Genomic DNA, 19,028 nt, shown 5'->3' with positions numbered 1-19,028 from the left:
CTACCAAACATGTTCTATTTATTCCTGTTTGATTTCAATTATCATCATAAAGATACTATTGCCTTGTCTTTTCTTATTGTTATTATTATAATCTAATGTGTTCTTAAGGAAATATTGATATAGTTATGGTAAATAATCTATATAATTAAGAAAAAAATAGATTCTCTCCAAATGTTAATAAAATTTAAACAAATAAGTACATGAATAGATAAAATCAAATGATTTTGAAAATAATATTGTAAATTAAACTAACTAGCTTATAAAGCCAGACAAAAACTAATTCTACCAAAACTAATGTATTATTACTTAATGAAGATAGAAAATAAGTATGAAGACTAGTTGAATTTACATAAAACTATACTAACTGAGATTGAATAATAAAATTAATTAACAAATATTTTAAAAGTTTGTTCGAGCCAGATTTTTGGAGATCTTCTTAATGGTTGAATTGTTTTTCGATGGAATGTTGAGTGCTCTAGAGTAACTGTAGCTGGTTTGTCCGCATGGGAATGATCAAAGCTTCCCAACCACCTTACCGAAGGGTAACGATATGCGATAGTAGCAAGGTTAACTGAAATAACTTATTGGAAAACAAAATTAGGTTTGTCCTAATAGAGACTGTTTAACGCTTTAGTCATAACCGATCCTGATTCGCGGAAAAAAAAATGGAGATTAAAGTTATAAGTCTTAGTTATCTATTAGAGACAACTGAATATTGTCAGTTCCAAAATGCATAGGATTCATGCCACCTTTAGTAGAACGTTTAACGTTTTTATGTGAGAGACAATAGAGCCATAACTCGTGTCTATATTTGGTAGCAAAAAATCATCTCCAACAAAACTATTAATCATCATCCATTTATCTATATAATCAAAAAAGTAAAACCAAAGAAAAAAAAAAAGTTTGAGTTTTAGTCTCAATATTAACTATTAGGCAAGATTTATAATTTTATGTGGTTTTCAATTATTATTTTTGAATAATTAAGATGTTCTAAGCTTAAATCCCTACATTTTCTCGAGAACTAGTATATTTACTATCATTTCCTTCCTAATGTCATTCAAACCAACGATCTTTAGAATTTGCTTGGTGGTTTCGTCTTTTTTATTTATTCTTAACATGTTATATGTTTGTTATAGATATGGAGATCTATATACCTAAAATTTGTGATAATTTTATTACTATTTTAATTTTTATTACCTTCCTTTGTATTTATCCAACTTGCCATGCCAGGACACTAACAAAAATTCCAAAGCTAGTATATATTTTGTTTGATGTTACGTACGATGGCTATTTATTAGCCTATATAGATTCCTCGTGGAATTAAAGGTGTACACAGATGATAATTTCGATAACTTTTTTTAATTTCGTCGAGAAAGTCGGTAAGTTAATTAATTGTATTTGGTAGACAAATCATGGCATGTGACGTATTTTAATGAAGTTGAAGTTATTTGTAATATATTATATATCTAACCCTTGCTTTAACAAAAAATAAAATATATCTAACCCTTAACCATTTTTTCATATTTTAAATCATGGTTGTTGATAATTAACAAAAACAACTTATCTTGACGAATGTAGTTACGTATTGTATGGCTTATAAAGTTCAAATTAAACGCAAAAATCTATATATAGGTTTTACGTTAAAGAATAAACATTTACGTATGGTGCAAAACTAGACTATACATTGGGTAAAAGAATTTGTATAGCGAATTTCATCATATGTTCTATGACATTATTTTTTGTTGGGTCATATATACAATCTAATTCAAATTTCAAAAACCTATTTATCAATTCATAGACTTTTTTTTTTCTTTTCTTTTTACTATATGCGAATAGCTAGCTAGCTAGGTAGAGTCATGTGTGCATTTGCACTTTATATACACATGCAATTAAATATAATTCTTAGGTATAATTTTAAAATCTTAAGAAATAATCCTTAACTCAATCTGGTTATGGTATTATTATATTTTACCCATAGACCTACTCCCACCATTTGTAGCCGCCATAGTCCATGGCCAAGACCGTCCACGTTACTGAGATTTTCTAACACTATTCTACATAAAACTCTTATATATTTTAAATAGATTCAAGAACATAACGACATTAGCGTTAGTTATCAAATTTATATATGTCCAAAAATTAATCCATTATTGTATGGATACTTTACGCAGACACAACTTTCTCTCTAAATTAATTTACTTTTCACGAAAACTTCTTATTCAGTTTTTATTTTTATACGATTGTCAACTTTGAACGAAACCTAAAAATGACTATAGTATCCCAATCAAGAAACCAAAGAACACGTAAATGTACTAGTTTCAAAATATAGAATTCTAAACATGATGGTGGCCTAGTGTTAGTTTAAGAGGGTTGGTTTTTTAATGGATTCAAAGTCCATCTGATACTATATTTTATTTTTTTCATCAGAATGTTAATGCATTTTTGCAGTGACCCTTTAGAAAAGAAGGCTCGTTTCTCTTCATTTGAAAATTAGTGCATTGTAACAGAATATTTGACAGCTAATCTCGCATGGCTAATTAATAAAAACACTAAGCCCATTTGGCTACTATGCTACTAACAGAGAAATTGAAAACAATCTATCCACGTGAAGCATTAAAAGAATAAACAGAACACATGATTAAAAATCATTAAAACTTAGACTAGTTTCATCGTTAGGAAAATTAGTTGTCAAAACGTCTAAATATTAACAACCTATCTCTAAAGATCAAAATATTCACCCAACCAAAATCCTAAATAAAAATATACAAAGCGTGATTTAATATAAAGACAAACTCTTAATTTATTGGTCTCTTCTTATGATGGCTTGACTGGTACAATTTTCAGATTAACTAGTTGAAATATGAGGAAAACATATTTAGAAATGAAAATTGAATTCAGAAGGAAAATTTATTTCTTGTGAGTTTTTTTAGAGGGAACTTTTAATCTCTCTTATAACCATTCCCTGTCCGGATATAAGCGAGAAATCAATTAAGAATTAAAGACTTTTCTTTTGATGTTTTTTTTTATAGACTTTGCTATTTTGTCAAAAACTTTCAAAATTGCCATTTTTTATATACAAAAACACAAATTTACACATGATGTTTGGGTTTATTAGGTTCCAGTTCAGGGTGTAGTTTTTTTTATGAAGTATGTGTTTTATGATTTTTTTTTTCAATTGTTAAGTTTTTTAAAATGGCAAATTTGAAAGAATATTGAGAAAATGGCAAATTTGAAAAATGTATGAACAAAAATGGCTTTTTAGACAATAAACTCTAATTCATAAATGATATTGTTTTGACGTAAAAAAAAAAAAAGACAATAACCACAACTCTTTATGATATATGCAACAAAAAAAAACACAAATGGGCCACAAAGAATTGTTTGACCAATTCTCATGAGCGTTAGCTACATTTCTTTGTCTGTGGTCGAAGTTGAGTATAAAAATGGGCCAATAGTTGTTCTCTTCCTGGACTATATGGGCCAAATTCTCTTTTATTAACAATCCATAAGCTGTTTAAAAAAACGCGGAGCTTCCACAATGGACCGGTCAATTTACCGGTTATATCATGTCATATTCCCGGTTATGCAGGTTGAACCAACAGTTTTATTTGATTTTGACTAAACTCAGGCATTAGAACACCTCTTTGGAACTTATTCGTTTTGAGTTTTCTTTTCACGATAATTGAGAAAAACATGTCTAATTGGTTACTAAGAGTAGAAACCTTAACTGGTTCAATAACACGGTTAAACAAATTCTGATTTCAAATTCATATTATTCACCCGGTTAAAATTACATGAGATACAAAATTAAAAGAAAGAAAAAATCAACTTGATAGTCGTAGCTATACATTTGATTTAATCAGATAAATGTGTCAAAATCAATCTAAAGAATTGACTTTTTAATTAACGACGACTGGTCTAGTCAAAATATGAGACGGTCTTAAGTCTGTGCACGGACTAGCGGAGAAGGCGGCACAGGCGAATGAGGCGAGAAGAAGCCATCATCGAACCGCCTCGTGTCACTAAAGCTTAACCTGAGGTTACTCTGCCAACACTTCTTCTTCTTTTTAGCCATCATAGTTGTTGCAGCCATCGGTTTAGTCTCCTCCTCAAGTTGGCTAGTGAACACTCTAATCCTCTCTAGAGCTGTCTCCATCGTCTTATGGTCCATATTCGCAAAACATACTCTAAACCATCCCGGTTCATGGCAATGGAACGAACCGCCTGGAGACACGTTGAGCTTCACTTGGTGAACAATCACACGCCATAGTTCGGTTTCCGAATCAAACGTTGCTGTCTTCAAAAGATTTCTTAAATCCATCCACAAGAACAAACCGGCTTTGGCCTTTAACCAACCAATCCCTAAACCATCTAAACCGGTGGTTATCTCAGCGTGCCTTGCAGCTAACCGCAATTTGCTCTCGCGGATAAACTCGTCTACAAACTCTTCATCGGATAACATTTTAGCGATCAAATGCTGCGTTTGTGACGAAACAAGACCGAAACTCGACATTTTCCTTGCGATCTGAACCACCCTGTCATTGTAAGAGTATACTATACCAACTCTTAAACCAGGCAGACCCATATCTTTAGATAGACTATACACAATATGTATCAAATCGCGGTTACAATCTTCGATCTCCTCGATTACTTCCGCAACACTTATGAACTCGGATTGACCAAAAGTAGTAGCAGCATAAATCTCATCAGCAATAAGATGAATCCCTTTGTCATTAGTGAAGTTAACAAGAGACTTCAAACATTCCCGGTCTAACGTCGTACCAAGCGGGTTTGAAGGATTGGTTACAAGTAAACCCTTAACCGGAATATTCGATTTTCTCGCGTTTTCGTAAGCAGCTTCCAAGGCTTCCACCGTAATCTTGAACCCATTAGAGCTATGACAAGTAACCGGTACAAGATTCACTCCGGTTCTCCATCTCAAATCTCTATCAAACCTGAAACCAAACCAAATCAAATTTAGAACCCAAACCAAACTAAACCAAATTCTAATGTGATTCAGTGATGATCTTTGAACATACCCTGGATAATAAGGGGTTGGAACTAAGAAACCATCGCCGGGATTAGCTAAACAGAAAGCAACCGTCTCGTGTGCTCCGGTTGCGCCGCCGCTCATAACAATCCGGTCAGGATCAAACTTAACTTTGTTATTTCTAGTCTTCTCCATAAATTTCGCTACAGCCTGAAGGAATTAAACTAATAAAGTTAGAATCTTTGAAACCAAATCAAACCAAAAGTGATGAAATTGTCTGAGTTCAGGCAACAATATAACTTACTTGTCTGAATTCAGGCAAGCCATGATAATCTTGAAAAATGGCAATGTCACTGAATTGATTCACACCTTCTGATGTACAAATCGAAGCTTCTGGATGTTTTAAAACCCATTTACGCATCAAATCTCCACAAAGCTACACAATTCAGAAAAGAAAAAAAAAAGTTAGGTTTTTTAGGTTAGACCAAAAAAAAAAAAGGTTGGATTTTTATTTTTGAATGATACCTGATTTTCAGCGAGACCCATTTGAATAACTCCGTCAGGTCTATCAATTGGGTGAAATGGGTTTTCTTCATAAGCTTTCCAACCATCGAAATAAGAGGAATTCTCGCCGTGACCGTCACCGGAGGCGATTTTAGACAATAGATTCAGATCTTGCTTCTTCTCTGTTGCAAAAGCCACCATTTTTTGTTTCTTCTTTAATATAGGTTTCTTTTGTTTTTGGTTCTGTTGAGATTTGGAAGTTATGGTTTGATGTGTTGGGAAGTGAGATTGTGTTCTATATATAGAGGTTTGGTTTCAGGTGTACACACCGAGTATGTGGAGCGTTGTAGATAGATTACAACGAAAGTTCCATGAAAGAACTGAAGAAAGTAGAAATTTCAAAATGGTCCTTATTGTTTGTTATAGTTTTGTTTGACTTCCCTAAAGTTTGAATTGTTTTTGTATCTTTTGGAGTGGATTTGAACCAAATTTGTGAAAAAGAGTGATCATTGTGGGGGACCTGAGAGTACATAACATTAAGTCCAATTTCAGTATTTGGAAAAGAAATGAGACATCAATTTGAATTTTACAAGATCAGAATCTGTTAAAATTTGTATTTGATGGAAAATAATGGACCGGAATTCTTTTCATTTTGTTGGCTAAATAGAACAATATATTTTTTTCATCAAAAAACATCCTTTAATCGATGATAATAATAATAGTAATAATAATAGTAAAAATCCAGTTCTAACAGACACATAACTTCATATATAGTTCGAATAGTTGTGACACTTGGGACGCACGAATCCGTTTGCGGCTTGAGTTGCTTTTTGGTTACCATTGATAAGTTATAATCCATAATAATGCGGATTAAAAAAAAAAAAAATTATCTGCGACAGCTTAACTACAGATCATTTTTACGTAGAAATAAATTTGATAAGCGTAATTTGTTATCCGCTCTAGAAATAGAGTGGTTTAATCCGCTTTGTCCACATCATTTATTCAAAAGTTTTGCTAAACAAGAATTTCGAATTTTCATTCTTTTTTATTTTATAAATGAAATCTAAATTTTGCTTTTCGTTATCCGTTCAAATTATAGAACATGCGATTGTAATAACTTATACATAAAATTTCATATATATAATATCGTTGAGAAAAACGAAGTCAATATTTGCTAAGAAAATTTTAATAACAATTTTCTAATATTACACATAAAATTGTCATTATTTGGTCACCTTTTTTAGTTTATGTAAGAATAAAATTTGTGTAAATTTTGTCAGGCCAATTAGGTCATCTTTATATCGTCACGATGACAAAAAAAAATATCCATGTAAGAATTGGGGCTTTTCCTAGATTACCGATCTTGTATTAAAGAGCTAGAGTTTATTGAAAAATACTGATATTACTGGCTACTGCAAACATCATGTCGGCATAAACAAGAATTAGAGGTCAGAACAGTTGAAATGTGCCCCTTTTAATAGGCATTAATATTAGAAATGTTCTTGCTTTTGATTTTAAAACCTAATTATAGGATTCTTTATGTTAAAATTTCAAAAACCAAAAAAATGCAAATTATTTAAGATATACTCCTAAATCACTCATTGGAGACGGTTGAGATCTCCACCTTCTTTTCAATAATGCACTCAAAACACGTATTCATAATAACAATACAATTAATGCTAAGCACTTGACAGCTTAGAATAAGCTAAAAATGAAAAGTGTAAGCTTTTGTATTAAATAGAATTGTAGAATTCCATCTGTCTCTACATTTTTAGAATGCTTTTGAATTAATGCGAATATTATATGGTTCAAAATTTTCTTATTGATGAAAGCTAGAATCAGTAATGTTGATAGTGGCAGACATTGGACCACTTAATGTCGTGAATGAAATAAATGAATTTTTTGGCAGCCTTAAAGACCAGTAACATTCCACAAAGATTTTTCTAGTCAATATCAAAAACTGTTAAACCATGATTTTGAAGCCTTCACTTTGACCAACACAATCTCAACGACTTTTGTCTTATAGACTAATTTCTGTTTTTTTCCTCTTCTCAAACAAAACATTAGTGTACTACTAATACTTATCTTTGTTCATGTATATATCTTTTTTCTGTATTTTTATTTGTTGCTGTAATTTTTGTTTCTTCAGTTTTTTCAGATTAACTGAATATAAAGAACTTTTTTTTTATCAGACTGATGTTCTCTCAACGAAAATCATTATGTTAAGTTTCCACTGATTTGCTTAATTTGAAGCAAAAGTCATAACAAGGAGATTCAAAATTATTTTTGGATAGTGTCAACGGTTTTAGTTGACATAGTAACAAATGAACTCATTTTAGTTAGTTACATGTGGGTGGTCGATGAATAACAACGACCTTTGTCTCTAGTTTTACTTTTATCGATAAATCATCTCTCTCTCCTTTTTTAATAATTTTTTTTTCCATTTGACCAGAAAATTATATTTGTAATATCGTAGTTGGCACAAGCATCGTAATTCCTAGTCTAAAAGTCAAAACAATAATTTCAATATTGTCTTCATGTACTGAAAAATAGAATTTGGCTTCTGTAAAGGCGGTCTATTTTTTTTAAAGAAATGGGGGTCTTTAACCCTTAGAGCATATTCATCAGTAATATTTGATAGAGTATCTGGAGATAAAAAAAAATATAAAATAATAAAAAAGTAGAAGAAAGAGTCAGAAGACCGTTCTTGGGTTGAGAAACTTATAGAACTGCTTTTCACGTGTCTTTATATTATTGGTCTAATTCTTTTTTTATAATTTAAAATTTAAATAAATAATTTAATTATTATAGATTGATTAAAATAATATTGTTGAGAAACCCACACAGTATTAGATTGATGGAGATGGTCTAAGATCATAAATTTATATTGCACTAGCGTTTGACTAATTTTGAGGATGACTAGATCATTTACATATGGTTGGTTAATCTACCTAGAATAGTTCGAATGAACTACGAAAACACGTATAAAAATCAAAGTGTATTAAAAGAGTAGGAATCAGGAACCATTTTTTTTGGGTTGTTAATGTGTCATTTCATTGTGGTTTAAGTTTTTTTTTAAGATTTAATATATATATAATTATTTTTAACTTATTATATTTTACTTTGACACATAATTTAACGGCAGTGTGATTGGTAAAACATGGAAAAAATGGAAAAAAAGAGAAAAAGAGAGTAACTCTGGCACGAAATGTTTCAGCCACTAAAATAAATGTAAAGTGTAACAATTTACACTGTTTTTGTGTTTTTGAACGTAATATATTGAACTTTTATACTGATTGGTGCGTAATATATTAAACTTTTATATTGATTGATGTAAAAAGAGATGAATTGTGCATAATTCTTTTTCAGTTTTTTTTTGTGCTAACTAGGACAACCAATCAGACGCATCATCTAAGATCTTGTTGGCACGTATTTATCGGTATATTGATTGAATTCAAAAGGAAAGATAGAACTCTCTCATCCGATGTTTCGGCTGATAGGTATAATAAAGCATTGGATGACAAACATAATGAAAGGAAGAGAGGAAACTACTCGCCAAGGGATAGGAAAAGATCAGAGAGCTTCTCCTATGAAAGTTCTCATGGGAATGTTAACTCCAGAAACCAAGCTTATGCTAAGAAAGTCCAATCCCGTGACAAACACTATGAGCATCGAGCATCCTATCACTCTAGGGATTCCTACGAGAAGGATAAAAACCATAAATCAGTTTGGCAGCGCTTAGAGTCGAGGCACCATTCACATTATCCCTGAGAGATCCGAAGACTCTTAATAATCATAACTCTGATTACAGGAAAAGAAGACACGACTTTTTATTTACAAAATGATCATTTGACTTTTAACCCTTTTCTATTTATGATAATAATACTTAATAATATAAAGAATTTTTAAAATTATTAACAATATAATTAATTTTCAAAATCTTCTTAAACATTTTGTATATTGATACACAAAATTTTTTATTTTGGGAGATTTATGATTAGTAATCAGTTGATTATTCTTCATTTTTCTTATGAGAAAAAAATATTTTGGAAGATTTATGATTAGTACTCGGTTGATTTTTCTTATGAGAAAACATAGATTTTGGGAAATCTATGATTAGTAATCAGTTGATTTTTTCTTCATTTTTCTTATGAGAAAACATATATTTTGGAAGATTTATGATTATATTCATATGGAAATCAAATTATATTAGTTTCCTAACTTTGTTTTTATTTTCATTTTCATCTGACCAACGTTATAAAACATCTAATTGACTATGTAGAAAGATTGAATGTTTTTTTAGTAGAAAGTTAAACTTCTTTTAAAAGAAGAATATGCAGAAAAATTGCCTGATTCGCCTTGTCGACCAAACACGCCAAATTTGACATAACTTTTATATCACATTTATAATATGTTTTGATGATAAAATAAAATCACAAAACTTAGATAAACAACATTTTTAAATGCCGTCAAATTAGGAAACATTCAGCATCTAAAATAAACTTCTTTGTATAGTAAAGTCATTCATATCATTCAACCTTTTTTCTTATGTACACATATCAACCAAAAATGCCACGTTGCTACTCATGCAAATATTGACAGATTAGAGCACTTAATATAAAACATATGTCATTTTTGTTGTTTTTTGTCTGTAATTATGGATATTCATTCAATAATTTTCTCGTGTATATTTAAGTATTTTATTCATATACAAAACAAGAACAGTCAATTTCGTTCTCAAGTAACACACAAAAAAAGGAACGTTCGATAGCCTCCTGAGAACCTAGAACATGGACTCGATATGAGTCCTCTAAAACAAAACTCGAGCAGAATGAGGAACAAGGATTAAGAATATCGTCTGGATTCTTACCTTGACTGTTACAACAGGCAAGTGCCCAACTCGACATTGTGTCTTGTTAAAACTACTTTGCGTTCACTGGCCCATTCGAGGCGATAAGAGAGATCAAGATGTTGAACAAGTTGCTTTAGCCGCTCTACGTGACTTATGTTCTTTGCGGTTTCCTGTTCCGATCACACCGAGTAGAATAAGTATCGGTTTTAAAAGCCAAAACAATGAGATGATGATAAACAATTAAGTACCTGAAGAGGAAGTTCTTGTTCGTCGTTAGAGATACTTGAGATCACACTTGTTCGTGAAGAGCTTGATGAAAATCCATCCCATGGATGGATAAATATTAGTTTGGTGCATTGAATAGGTGTGAGACTTTGGCTTAGTTTCTCCCACCAAACCGATCCTAGTGACCACCATCTGATCATCAAACCGTTTTCTGAAAACGCAACCAATCCCTACCATACAAAGAGATTTTATTCTTAGGATCTCATCAAGAGTATTCATCGGGAACTTGTCGACTTTAATGTTTGGTGCAGAAGCTACAATGTGTTTATGCATAAATTTTACCTCTCCATCAGGTGAAAAGCTGAGAGCTGATATAGCTGTTGTCACGGCAGATTCTGAAGCTCCTCTGAGAAAATTTGGGAGACCCGGAGGTCCACTCGCATCCAAAACCCTTATTTTTGTCATACTGCAACGGGAATCACACAAACAACTAAGAAACTGAGATAAAGGTGGGACAGAAATACAAAGCATGTAAATTTTTGTACCTTCGCATGTCGTATATGTGAATACATGCATTGTTGATCTCTGTGATAACATCGCCGATTGCTAACCTTGTTGACGAGTCGTTTAAGATTACCATTGGAAATACGCGCACAACTTCTCTTAGCGTAGCCATTGAGGTTTGCAGGCAAGTTTTACGCATGACGGTGTTGCTTGGGTCCATCGTTTGAAGAACAAAGTTAACTGCCTGCAAGATTTTCCCAAATGTTTCTCAAATCTCTATAAGAGTATACAGACATATATCGGTAAAAATGTTCTGCTTATTTAAATCTCAACTAGCCTCGCTGAATGTAAAAGTAGATGCTACAAACCTTCTCAAGATGCAGTACCAGATTTCTAGGAGCAGCCCGGATTATTCTGATGAGAGTTCTGAGAGATACTACATGAACAGGAGAATCAGAAGCTGTAGACCATATTTGGCTCTCTATTATGCTAAGAAATCCAAGGACATCCGCCATGGCTAAACTTGGAAGAAGAACTTCGACCAGAGTCTCTTTTATAGACGATGGTACAACTTGATATGCTCCGACTGAGGAACTGACACACTCTATTTGGAAAAATATGTCTGAAACTATCCGAGGAATGTCAGGTCCAATCCATGTTTTCCATGTAGTCTCCATTCCTTCTGAGAGAAGCTCCGCAGCAGTCGAGCTGTATTTCTCACTCATGGCCATAACCAGGTTCAACAATTTGTGGACGACTAGCATGGCTAGACCAGGTTTTACTAGACTTGGGTACCAGATTGATAAGGCAGCCGCAACAATGATGTGAGCAGCCATTGCGTCCTGACTTGTTCCCCCAACACAAGAAATCCAGTCTTGCATTTCAAAAGATTCAAGCCATGAGAGTATTTCTGACTCCTCAGCCTGAGAAAGCCGTTGAGCTTGATGGATATGCTCAGAGTCCAGACTGTTTGTGGGATATTCTTCCCCTGTGCTAAGAACTTTAGGTTCGTTTAGACTGATTCCAGACAGGGATCTCACCAGTTCTGCATGTTCAGATGCGTGATCACTGCATAATGGAAGAGGTATTGCCAAAGAAGCAGTGTGGTGGAATAATGACCGAGCTGCCATACGGACTTGTTCGCTATTATCTTGCCAGAAAGTTACCAAAAGCTACAATAAAATAAGGAGAAACTTTTAGCGGTTTTGTGACTATTTAGATAAAATACAAAGTCATCTCAACCCACATAACATCTGGTGCACATAGCCAACGACCTCACCTGAAGTAATGGTGGCTTCAGATCTGGATATTTCTCTGCCAGATTTCGCGTGTAGAACGCTGCCAAGTTGCTGTAAGAAAAAAAAAACGAAATAGTTTTTACATGTGGGAATAAAACATGAAGATATACCTTTGCAAGAAGAGAGATGGTTATAAGGATCACATGATGTACCTGCTATATGTGGCAGTGGAATGTGACAGACTTATCATGCACTGAGCAAGTGACACCATAATCACTGACCTCAACGCAGTAAACTCCGAAGATGATTTCCAGAGCTGGAATGTTTTATGAAATCTCAGATAAAGAAGGATATTGTTGATAATGTGTGCGGTTGTGACATCAATATAGGTCGTCAAATATTACCTCAAGTGTTGCATTCAAACCAGGGAATGCTAATGTCAATGATCCTTTGTCTCCCTGCAAACCGGAGGTTACAATAAAACTCTCTGGTCTTTTTAGCTTTAGATGTGCTACTAGCATTTGATCGAGTTCAAAATCTATACCCCACAAATGCAGAAAGGATAAACTAAATCGAATTAGATATTCTCCAATAGCCTTGTCCATGTGAACAACTTCTGCATGGTTATCTAGAGTCTTCTGGACAGGAGACTTGTCTTTTGAAGTCTTCTGCTGAGCAGTTGCCTTATCACTCTTCTCTTCTAGCATCTTATGCATATCAGAGTCTTCATGTGTTTGACAATAAACTGCTAAAGACGAAAGATCGAAAATCAGAGTAGATATTCCAGGGAATGGGCAAGTGCATTTGATGGAAGGGTATCTGATGCTTTGGAGAAAAGACGAAGCAGTAGAACTCTCTTCTCTAGTCTTTTCCTGCGAAGAACTTGGCTTAGATGTTGACAAAGAGGCTGCTCGCTCGTAGTTCTTCAAATAAAATGGTTTCCTCTCTTCGTCTACTGGGAAAAGCAAAGAGGAAACTGATGTATTTCCATTTAAGACAGTACCAGAATGAGATTTCTCACTAATGCCTGCACAGAAATGATCAAACATTGAATGTGAAGCTGCCCCATGGAGTACACGTTCTCGAGCACCTGTTTTCACATCCCAAATGTATAAGACATCAATTGGATCTGATTTTCTCGAAAGGGAGCGAAAAAGACATGCAATGTAGCCTCTTGTACCATCCCATACAACTTTTGTAGGATAGTTTGGGTGCCCAGGAAACATCCTTTCGACCCGCAAAGTCTCAAGAGAAGAAAGAGCAACACATGAATCATCCCCAACAGATAGAAAGCACTTGCTCCATGGGCGTTTTGTTGGAGCTGGGGATAGAATGATCTGGCGCACTGGAGCAACATGATGATGCATGATCATGATAACATTTCCGCTTTCGAGATCCCAAATGCGGATGGTACAGTCCATACTTCCGGAGATCAAAACATGAGAAGAATTACATCCATTTGCATCCCCAAACATTCGATGCGCTGCTAAGCATAGAACAGATCCTGTATGTCCCAATAGACGCTGTTTATAGACGAGTGGATCAGTATCTGATCTCGGGCTTGAAGCAGGAGAATCAATTCCATGAAGAAAATCAAACTTTGCAATCTCTATCTCACCACTAAAGAAACCATAGACAACAGCATATGGGACATACATATTCTCAGAAATAACCATGGACGATGACACACACTGTCCATTGTCACTAACAAAGCTTTGTAGATCATTTTTGGCACTGCACTGACTTCCTGACTGCGAAGTACCAGTTTCTGCACTAACCGAGCCCTTGGGATCTAAACAGGAGCTTGAAATCCAATCAGCAAAATAGGAGCTTTCTCCAAGCACTTTGCGCTGAAGTTCTTTTTCTTTACCATTTCCTAGGCACAATGACCAGATCGTTATATGGGGCCTCCACTGAGAAGGTTGTTCAACATCACAACAACTAGACTCAACGCGAAGAAGATTCTGCCTCAACTGAACAAAACAAAACGTTGATTTCACGGAACGCTTATCATCAGGGGCAGTAACAATCTCACCGAAGTTTTTATATGTAAATTCACCATCTATATATGACATAGTAAACAGCACAGCAGAACCACTACCATCCCACAGCACAAAAGTTTCAGAAATACTATCATCTTTATCACCTTCAATAGTTGATGTACTAGAGTAAAGTATCATTGCTTCTTTGAACAGAAAATTTGAAGAATGCGAATCATCAACAAAAGATATCTCTCCTATTGCCTCCTCGCGATTCAACAACCAAAAGACACACCTACTCTTCGAGAAAAACGCAACAAGATCCCCTCGAGTTATTACTGATACAGCAATTTCCCCTTCACTCAACCAGTTTCTAGACACTAGAGAGCCTTTGCTCGGTTCAGATTTCTCTGACACTGAGACCAACTGCAACCTACCAAACGAATCAGCCATAAGCAATGATTCCTGCTCATCTAACTGAACCACGCCCATAAAATTCAAACAACCAATAGATAAATTCCCATGGAAAACTGTATGAACAATAGTAAGAGTGTAAGTATCAACAACAACCACCGTGCATCTCGACTTCTGAAAATCAGTATCTGCTAAAGTCTCAGCCCCATCAACATCGATATAAGAACAACCAACACATACATATCTAGGCTCTGATGGCAAAGTAGACAAAATCGATGGACTTCCAACCCAAGGAGGTAATTTTCTTCGTTTCCTACACTGACCACTACTTCTACTCCATACACACAAGACACCATCAGTACAAGCACTGATCAATGCACAACAGTTAACAAATGGATCCGCATTACCATTATCTGATGCAACAACTCCATTACTTGAAAGTATTGTAGGATCACAAATAGCAAGATCCACTATTGGTGAAGTATGGCCACACAACATAGCAATCGGTTTAATCTCATGATGAGGGAGACGAGTTACAGAATTGGATTCGGAAGAAGAAGAGATGCTCCACCAGATGATTGACCCATCGGATCCACCGGTATAGAGAGTCGGTGGATTGGTTAGAGAGGCTGTGGCGGTGACCCGATGAGACGGAGGAGCACGAGACCATAGGCAGGCCACAGATCGGCACTTCATCGGCTTGAATCAAGCGGTACAAGCATCGACCGAGTCAGTGAACGAGTCGGGGTGAGAGAAGAAGGAAGAACGAACTGGTAAACGACGTCGTAACAGTAATCACGACAAATATATCTGTACATATTTAGATGGATTTTTCGAGGTTGCAAATAAATTTTTTAAGGTAAATATTTGGCAAAAGTTTGATAATTGATATTTTAACTTTACTAGATTATTATCAACTTAAAATACTTAAATCTGTGTATTGGACGACGGGTCCTAATCTAGTCAATATATAAATTATAACTTGTTAAAATATATCATAGTCTAAATTCACAAATCACATTGTATTTGCTAAACTATGAGTAAACGATTACGATATAAACAAAATGAGTAGAAAATGATTATTTTAAATTATTGTAGTTCTCTATAAATATCTTTACCATTAGTTTTCTTTCCTTTTTTCAGTATTATTCTTTTGTCAACTAATTTATTTGTTAAAAAATCTGGACTTATCAAGAATCAATCTTATGTTAAAAAATAAAATCAAAAGGAAATTAGAAAATAAAATAAAATCTAATTACCTTTTTGTTTTTGGTTATATGACCTAGTAGAGGTATTAAAACGTTCTTAAAAGAAAAAAAAAATCCCAAACACAGCAAAAAAAAAAAAAGCCTAGAGGAATAGAATCGGTCTCTTTCTCTATAATCTCTCTCTCTCTCTGACTTGTTTGTGTTCTCTCAAATCCTCTGATAAGAATCAATGGCCAAGGAATTAGCAGAGAAAGCTAAAGAAGCTTTTCTAGATGATGACTTCGATGTTGCTGTTGACTTATACTCCAAAGCCATTGACTTGGATCCCAATTGCGCCGCCTTCTTCGCCGATCGTGCTCAGGCCAACATCAAAATCGATAACTTCACTGGTATAAATATAACTCTCTTCCTTACCGTTAATATCATCGTTAAAGATTGAAACTTTATTAGATGTATTGCTTCGTTGACGCTTTTGGGGTTCTGGGTCTTGTTCTTTTGTCGTTACTTTAATTCGATCTGTTGATAGTGGAACAAAGTTTTGATTTTTGTTATTGGTTTGGTTTAGTTTTAGTTTTAGGGTTTCTTTTGTGAGGTTGTTGATTCGGATAAGAAAACTTATTTGAGTAATTGTAATTGTAGTTACTGTACTTTGATTGAATTGTTGTTGTTTGATGATTTGATTTGATATTTTATCTTTTTGTGGTTTCTATGAGCAGAAGCTGTTGTAGATGCGAACAAAGCCATTGAGTTGGAGCCAACGTTGGCAAAAGCCTATCTCAGAAAGGGGTATGATATTTTCACCATCTCTCTGTAGTGAATGATTTGATGTTATGTTCAAATTTGATTGGAATTATAATTCTATCTTCTGATTCTTTGCTACTGTGTTCGCAGCACTGCTTGTATGAAGCTAGAAGAATATAGTACTGCTAAAGCAGCCCTGGAAAAGGGAGCTTCTGTTGCACCGAATGAACCAAAGTTTAAGAAGATGATAGATGAATGCGATCTTCGTATTGCAGGTATGTTACATCAACTCCATAGCTTAAGAAATTAGTTACTAAACGATTTTGGGTATTTGTCTGCGCCTAGGGCTATAATTTTGATATAGTCTTTGTATCTCTGTTCAGAAGAAGAGAAAGATTTGGTTCAGCCGATGCCACCGAGTTTGCCTTCAAGCTCTACAACACCACTAGCAACGGAAGCTGATGCTCCTCCTGTTCCAATTCCTGCAGCACCTGCCAAACCGATGTTCAGGTAGTCTGGTTATCTAACATGTAAATTCTTCTTTAATTTCCAGAATCATTTTATACTCATAACTTTATTGCTCAACAGGCACGAGTTCTACCAGAAACCAGAAGAAGCGGTGGTGACAATTTTCGCCAAAAAAGTACCTAAGGAGAACGTAACTGTCGAGTTTGGTGAGCAGATTGTGAGTATCCTTCAATCAGAGAATTCATGACTTTTATCTGAACTTCAGAAACTATCTCTCTTTGTAATTTAACACTGTATTGATTTGAGATGTCTATCTTGGCTTTATTTTGGTGCAGCTGAGTGTTGTCATTGATGTTGCTGGAGAGGAAGCTTATCATCTCCAGCCGAGATTGTTCGGGAAGGTATATTTTATTTGACATATGTAATTACGGTGTTTTCACACACACTTTTACTAAATCCTTCTTCATGGGTGTTTTTCAGATAATACCAGAGAAGTGCAGATTTGAAGTATTGTCGACCAAAGTTGAGATCCGTCTTGCGAAAGCAGAGATAATCACCTGGGCCTCCCTTGAATATGGTAAAGGGCAAAGTGTTTTGCCCAAACCCAATGTCTCATCAGGTTTGTCTCAGAAGATACCAGCTTACGTTTACTATTTTATTCTGAACCACAATCGTAAAACCTTAAACAAACTGAACCCAAAGTGGTCTCTCTCTCTTCTCATTTGATTTTATGTGCATATGCAGCGCTGTCGCAGAGACCAGTGTACCCATCTTCTAAGCCAGCAAAAGACTGGGACAAGTTGGAAGCTGAAGTGAAGAAACAGGTTCCACAAACGCTAACTTCTCATCCTTAACACTAGAGGCTTTGCTGTACTTTGTTCTTTCTGCTTATCACTTTTGAATTTCGCAGGAGAAGGATGAGAAGCTTGATGGAGATGCAGCTATGAACAAATTTTTCAGCGACATATACTCGAGTGCAGATGAAGACATGAGGCGGGCAATGAACAAATCATTTGTGAGCAAATCTATCTTTGGTCTTTAAAATTTTGGTTTAATAACTCTGCTTTGTTCTTCGACTAATGAGATTTTCCTCTCGGGTGGTTTTTGGGTTTGACAGGCAGAGTCGAATGGGACGGTACTGTCGACAAACTGGAAAGAAGTTGGGACTAAGAAAGTGGAGAGCACTCCACCAGATGGCATGGAGCTCAAGAAGTGGGAGTATTGATCTTCTTAAAATCCCCTTTTCTGGTTTTTGTTAAAAAAAAGTCTGACAAATCTTTTGAACTTTTAAGGTGTTTTTCTTTTTTGGTTTCTGCTCGAATTTGTCTCTCTCCATTCTTGCGTTGTGGTCTCAAAGAACGTTCTGATACTTTGATTTTGTATTAGAAAACTAAAACTCGCAAGTCTGTTGTTTTGGAACTTTGTTCTTTTATCGAGAGGCTTATCTAAATATTTCTTGACATAATTGCATTGTGGTCTAAAAGGTTAGTTGTATAAGCCCAACTTTCTTTAGTTAAAACCGATGTGCATCTATATAGTGAGACAGTATTTTCACCTTTGGGGTTCCTGGTCTAGGAACACTGTTGTTGAATCCAAATCTTTCTTTCTTCTCAAATGCCTTAAGGATTTGAAATGAACATGTTAAGCTATCATCAACACTCATCAATGCACCAGCATTGTCAAACTCGCCACAGTAATTGGGTGCAGAGAATTTGTCTTCACGAAATCAGAGCTACTTTCCATCTTCATGTATATATTAGCTGATTCAGACAAGAAGGATACTAAGTTACAAGTTTGTTATAAGATGCAAGAGTAAAGGATTTCACTTTGCAGGTTGTATCAACCAATTGAAACAGTCTTGTCACCATAAGTGATTTTAGATTATAATTTGTTTCATGCAAGTTT

General features: G+C 34.7%; 3 protein-coding genes across 4 annotated transcripts; 1 reads left to right on the top strand and 2 right to left on the bottom strand.

Annotated features, from left to right (window-relative positions):
* Positions 1-3,746: 3,746 nt before the first annotated feature.
* On the bottom strand, positions 3,747-5,884 carry ACS6 (1-aminocyclopropane-1-carboxylic acid (acc) synthase 6). The gene is made up of 4 exons (NM_117199.2): positions 5,516-5,884; positions 5,295-5,426; positions 5,040-5,200; positions 3,747-4,955 (listed from the first exon to the last, which is right to left on the bottom strand). The coding sequence occupies exons 1-4, from the start codon at positions 5,693-5,695 to the stop codon at positions 3,941-3,943; spliced, it is 1,488 nt and encodes a 495-aa protein (NP_192867.1). The 5' UTR covers positions 5,696-5,884; the 3' UTR covers positions 3,747-3,940.
* A 3,076-nt stretch (positions 5,885-8,960) lies between these two features.
* Positions 8,961-15,630, bottom strand: AT4G11270 (Transducin/WD40 repeat-like superfamily protein). Of its 2 annotated transcripts, NM_001340704.1 has the most exons (9): positions 12,718-15,630; positions 12,526-12,629; positions 12,355-12,424; positions 11,444-12,247; positions 11,117-11,319; positions 10,914-11,037; positions 10,595-10,801; positions 10,365-10,516; positions 8,961-9,192 (listed from the first exon to the last, which is right to left on the bottom strand). In NM_001340704.1, the coding sequence occupies exons 1-8, from the start codon at positions 15,400-15,402 to the stop codon at positions 10,373-10,375; spliced, it is 4,341 nt and encodes a 1,446-aa protein (NP_001329550.1). In that variant the 5' UTR covers positions 15,403-15,630; the 3' UTR covers positions 8,961-9,192; positions 10,365-10,372. The 2 variants fall into 2 exon arrangements, with proteins under 2 accessions (NP_001329550.1, NP_192866.1); NM_117198.5 differs by lacking the exon at positions 8,961-9,192 and having other exon boundaries at positions 10,125-10,516.
* Positions 15,631-15,950: 320 nt separating this feature from the next.
* SGT1B (phosphatase-like protein) lies at positions 15,951-18,679 on the top strand. The gene is made up of 10 exons (NM_117197.4): positions 15,951-16,303; positions 16,631-16,700; positions 16,806-16,930; positions 17,039-17,165; positions 17,244-17,340; positions 17,459-17,524; positions 17,604-17,742; positions 17,868-17,947; positions 18,034-18,138; positions 18,241-18,679. The coding sequence occupies exons 1-10, from the start codon at positions 16,144-16,146 to the stop codon at positions 18,346-18,348; spliced, it is 1,077 nt and encodes a 358-aa protein (NP_192865.1). The 5' UTR covers positions 15,951-16,143; the 3' UTR covers positions 18,349-18,679.
* The last annotated feature ends 349 nt before the right edge of the window (positions 18,680-19,028 follow it).

Source organism: Arabidopsis thaliana, chromosome 4, assembly GCF_000001735.4.
Source record: "Arabidopsis thaliana chromosome 4, partial sequence".
In the NCBI taxonomy this organism is placed as follows: Eukaryota; Viridiplantae; Streptophyta; class Magnoliopsida; order Brassicales; family Brassicaceae; genus Arabidopsis; species Arabidopsis thaliana.
Note: the sequence above shows the minus strand (reverse complement) of the source record. Positions and strands in the feature narration are given on the sequence as shown.